This window comes from Gossypium arboreum, chromosome 8, assembly GCF_025698485.1.
Source record: "Gossypium arboreum isolate Shixiya-1 chromosome 8, ASM2569848v2, whole genome shotgun sequence".
Classification (NCBI taxonomy): domain Eukaryota; kingdom Viridiplantae; phylum Streptophyta; class Magnoliopsida; order Malvales; family Malvaceae; genus Gossypium; species Gossypium arboreum.
This window is the reverse complement of record NC_069077.1, coordinates 15,414,108-15,418,943: the sequence shown is the minus strand read 5'-3', so window position 1 is coordinate 15,418,943 and position 4,836 is coordinate 15,414,108. Positions and strand designations below refer to the sequence as shown.

General features: G+C 32.7%; 1 protein-coding gene and 1 long non-coding RNA gene across 3 annotated transcripts; one reads left to right on the top strand and one right to left on the bottom strand.

Annotated features, from left to right (window-relative positions):
* Positions 1–2,031: 2,031 nt before the first annotated feature.
* LOC128279409 (uncharacterized) lies at positions 2,032–2,831 on the bottom strand. The gene is made up of 2 exons (XR_008269527.1): positions 2,561–2,831; positions 2,032–2,456 (listed from the first exon to the last, which is right to left on the bottom strand). It is a non-coding gene; the product is annotated as an uncharacterized LOC128279409 (long non-coding RNA).
* On the top strand, positions 2,339–4,526 carry LOC108469368 (uncharacterized). 2 transcript variants are annotated; one of them, XM_053018208.1, is made up of 6 exons: positions 2,339–2,473; positions 2,541–2,648; positions 3,079–3,165; positions 3,295–3,369; positions 3,500–3,586; positions 3,801–4,526. In XM_053018208.1, exons 1-6 carry the CDS (start codon positions 2,357–2,359, stop codon positions 4,128–4,130), a joined length of 804 nt encoding a protein of 267 aa, XP_052874168.1. In that variant the 5' UTR covers positions 2,339–2,356; the 3' UTR covers positions 4,131–4,526. The 2 variants fall into 2 exon arrangements, with proteins under 2 accessions (XP_052874168.1, XP_052874169.1); XM_053018209.1 differs by having other exon boundaries at positions 3,659–3,893.
* The last annotated feature ends 310 nt before the right edge of the window (positions 4,527–4,836 follow it).

Below are 4,836 nucleotides of genomic sequence, written 5' to 3'. Positions count from 1 at the left end.
GTGCTAACCCCAGAAATTCATAGGATGCTGCAGAACTGAGTGGGGAAATTTTCTTCAAGAGGGGTCAAAGAAATGACACTTACACAGCACGCCGATGTAGACCGACATGAAAAGAATCCATTGAACCACATCAGCTGTGACATGGAAACCATTTAGGCTTAGGGACCCGCCACGCCCTAGTTGGCATCAATTTTAGTGGAAATAGCATGGTAATAAAATAACCTTTACGTTAAAGACAACTTGCAGTTCCTGTTCTATTGAACATAAGTCATACAATGAAGTTACAGGTCTAAGAGTTGTTTAATGATACCAATATTTTATGTTCTAATCTCTTCCTTCCATTAAGAAGAAAGAAACATGCATAGTGTTGTTTCCTTGCATTGCACCCAGTACTCTATATATATATGTACGTATACAGTGTTAGATATATGAATGGTCTTGTGGTGATATCTTGTTGGTTCCTAGAACTGGTATTACTTTTAGGTAAATGCAAAGGGCAGAAAAAGAGAATGTTTCTTATTTGGTACTTGTTAGATTCTCCCACGTTTCAGTTTCATGCTAAATTAGTTTGTAGAAAGCAATCAGTCAGTTGAAGCGAAAGCAACAACTCTGGAAGTGCTCCACTTACTTCAGTCAGTTAAAGCGAAAGCAACAACTCTCGAAGTGCTCCACTTACTTTTATGTATTCCCCGTTTGATTTCTAGCTTTTTTTGTTATCTCACTAAGAGAATGACAGACCCAAACTACTTGTAATTTCTCCTTCCATTTTTCAGTTTTTGATTGTTATATCGTCAATTAAACACCTACATTGGATCATCTAAGGGGAGTATCTAAATTCTTGAATTTGACATTAATTAATCATATTAAGCCTTGGGTTTTATGAATTCTTTGTTATTAATTATTAAGATATGATTTGATGGGATGATTAAGGTTTTAGAAACTTTGAAATTTCATCATGTTCAAGTCTGATCTTATGTAAATGTGTGGGTTATCTGTGAGGTGTGCCTTGCATTTTCGTGTAAACGAAAGACAAAACAGAATCAACGTCACGATAAGAAGGAGCACGACTTCGCGACGACACGACGTACGACATCCCGACGAGGTGATATGTGACAATGTGGCGACATTTATTCAACTTAAACCAGGTTTTTTTCTCATAGTTAAACTCTAATATCTTTTCTCAGTTGAACTCTGATTATTCTAAGGATATTTTAGTCATATATTCACACGAATTTCGAGTTATAAAAAGACCTTAGTAATCTTAGAATTGACATCTTTATCACATTAAGATTAAGAGAATATTAAGAGAGTTTTTAAGGGAATTTTGTGTTTTAACTAAAGAGCTTTATTTTTCTGAGGTTCAGAGTGTTTTTGTTTTGGTTATCTCTATATTGTACAATTTCAAATTATTTGCTCATTTAGTGAAATCTATTTTGCCCATGGTTTTTGTCCTCTTTCGAGGAGTTCTTCAGGTAAAATATTTGTGTTCGATCTTCTCTACTTTTTTTGTTCGTCGTTGATACGAGTTGATCCCAACATTATTTCTAAATTTATTTTAATTAATTTTTTGGTTAAGCATTTGTAATATTTGATTCTTATTGGAAATGCTGATATAGCTTTAAATTTAAAAGAAAAAAAAAAGAATTACCACTCTAAAAAATTTAAAACATTTCAAAATATCTTTGTAAGTAGAATTATTATATTAATCTTGCTTGTGAAATATTCTCCTCTATGATAATTGTAACAATAATCTCAAATAATTTTTTTCTTTTTCTTGTTTGTCGATGTATAACCACATAGCATATGCTATAGAAAATTCTTGGAGGTGTTGGGTTTGGCCTAAGAACGGAAGATCAAGTAATCTGTGAATCTAACAAGTTGGTTTATAATAATTTATGGAGGAAATTATCATATTTTCGCAAGTCAATTAGATGCGAAATCTAAAAATTGACTTTTGCTCATACTTGCACAAGAAGTTTTGTTTTTTTTGTTGGATGCCTGATCTTTTTAAGGATTTGCTTAGCCGTCTAGTAACAAGTAAGAGTAGTATAGATTAAAAAAGAGAGAGCAGGAAATAAAAAAAAATCCAGAGCTTATTACATTGTGATTCATAGCAGCTAAAGCTAAAGGCTAAATGGTGGTGTTAAAGCTTCTTGGTCTATCCTTGTAACTGTTAGCAGTTGGTCGTTAGTAGTTAGTATAGTTAGTTAACAGTTACCACTTTTTATTCTAAACTCCAGAGCTTAGTCTCATGTAAATCACGTCGGTTGATTAAAGTTTCAACGTCTTGTTTCTTCATTCTGTCAACTTCTTGTTTCTTCATCCTGTCTATTGCTTATTTCATCACATCCAAAGCATGTCTGGAGAATCTTCTGAGCAGCCGAGGAAAAGAGGTCGACCAATTCATCTTCCAGCCGGCAACCAAAAGACGAACAAGAGAATCACCGATCGAAAAGCTGGACAAGAAAACAGGGTTAGAGCCTTTTTCTTTCAGGTTTCAGTTTTGAATAAATGTATGACTAAAAAATCTTTACTCTCAGGACATTGTAGTGGGACTTACAGAAGCAGCCCCTATTCTTAAGGAGCTCTTGGAAGCCTTTAGCAGCATCAATGAAGGCGACTTGCTGCAGACAATTAGAAATATAGGGGTAAGATTTACTTGGGGTTGTCTTTTGAGACTTACTTGGGATTGACTTTTGACTTTGTGAAGGTAGAGGCGGAAAGATAACATATTTGCTTTGGATCTAAGTTTTATCATTATTATTTTGTGAAGTATATATATGTCCTTTTTCTACCTAACCACAATTCAATTTATAAGTTTTCAAATGGTTAGACATAATTTATTAATGATTCATGATTTCACTCTTAAAGTATACTTATTTTTTTATTTTCATATTTAAACTATGTTTTTAATTTCAATTTAGTACCTAAAGTATGCATTTGTTAGATTTTTCAATTCATTTATTCACAAATATTATTAAATGGAATAGCAGCAAAACTAAATTAATTATTTCAATGTCTATGTAATTATAAAATATTGAAAAATCTTTCCTCATTTTGCTCCTCATATACATAAAGGATGCAAGAGCGAGATGGAATGAAGGAGTGCAGTGGCAGCAGGATGAAGAGGGAAATAGTACTATGCCGTGCATTCAGGAGATTAAAGTACGTATACTGCAATTTCCACATTTATAATCACTTTTATTGTACTGTAATGAAAAGATAGTTAAATAACAAAATAGAATCCAAGACTGTGGCAGTAATATTTCTTTTCTCTCTGATTTATAAGTGAAGGACGCAATGAGCGAGGCAGTAAGCAAGGTAGTATTGCCTCTTCGAAATGACTTGCAGAACGTTATGCAGACTATGGTAGGAGAAAGATTTTTTTATATTCAAATGTATATACAAGTTTAAAAAAGATATTTCATATTTTGTCCTGATTTTTATATTTCCTTTCCCAAATCCCAATGTTAATTTGTTTTCTACTCTATAAGCGAAGCCCAATGTTAATTTGCCGATAGCTTCCCAGGCATTGGGTTGTCAATACAATCAGAATCCTGTGCAGTCAGATGCTTTTGCTGAACAGGTAACCAAACGTTTTCACCATTATCATTTGTTAATGCATTTTTTCAAACTTCATTTGTTTACTTCTTTGCAGCAAAATAATCAGTACGATGACCTACTCAACTCTTGAGATCCCTTTATACTTGACGGGATATGAAACCCTTTTCCTTTAGCCTGCAATATTCACTTATTATTATTTAAATAAAATCCTAATTTGAACCCACCATCATGTTTAGAGTCCATTGGGGCTGCCGTTTTGTGAAGAACCGGGGATTAACATTATGTGTTCAACAAGTACTTGTGATGAGAATGGAGAAAAGTTTGATGATGAGCAAGTGACAATATTTCTCCAAGAATGGGATGGTAATACCAAAGGACAAGTACAATATTCAGACTTCAATGAGTTGCAAGAGGAATTAAGAAAAGTGGAGCTCAATTGCTTTCCTTCTTTTCTGGATCCTATATTAATTCAGAAAATAAAGGATGCATATGGGGATATTACAGAAAAGAGCAACTCAGCAGCTGTTCAGCTCATCCTACGCTTGTCATGTTCTATACCACGATAAAGGAGATGGATGAGGTGAGAGAGGTAAAGGATGTTAACATATCTAAGTTGAGAGTTTGGAGAGATGCAGTCTGTAATGCTCTGCATATCAATATGGAGGTTGAATTTGCAAAGGAGCACTTGACCAAGATTGCTTATGCTTATTTTGCTTCAAAGACAATTGATCCAATAATTTATGATCAAAAGAAGAAATTAGAGACGCAGTTGGGGCGGATATCTACGATGCTTGAACTGCATGACAAGTGTCAATCTGAAGCCATATTTTTCAACGACAAGTCTCTTAACACGGTTCTTTTCCCGTAGTCTTGACTTGCTACTTATGTTAAATCTTTGAAATTTTTGATAAATTTTTGAATTTTAATTTTTTAAATAAAATTTTAGGATTTTATAAATATAATATAGTTTAATATTTACATATGTTATTGGAAAGATGAAAGTTTATTTATTTATTTATTTATAACTTTTGATAAAAATTGATTTGTGAGATTTCTTTCTCTTCTTTTCACATAATTATTTTATAAATTTTGGTTAAAGTCATTATTAAATTCAAGTTAAAACTTTTTGCAATTGAAGAATTCCAATTGGGTTGTATAAATGGTTTTGAAAGTTAATTCACTTGATAATCGAATAAATGAATGTTGGTAAGATTTTTTTTCGCACTATTTGTTTTAAATTTTCTATTTGTGGTTGAATGTATATGGAATTAT

What these genes read in the sequence shown, in the direction of transcription:
- LOC108469368 (XM_053018208.1), top strand. Translation starts at nt 2,357, where the DNA reads ATGTCTGGAGAATCTTCTGAGCAGCCGAGGAAAAGAGGTCGACCAATT. An exon ending in AAGCTGGACAAGAAAACAGG is followed by an intron (nt 2,474 to 2,540) that starts GTTAGAGCCTTT and finishes CTTTACTCTCAG; the next exon opens with GACATTGTAGTGGGACTTAC. An exon ending in CAGATGCTTTTGCTGAACAG is followed by an intron (nt 3,587 to 3,800) that starts GTAACCAAACGT and finishes CATCATGTTTAG; the next exon opens with AGTCCATTGGGGCTGCCGTT.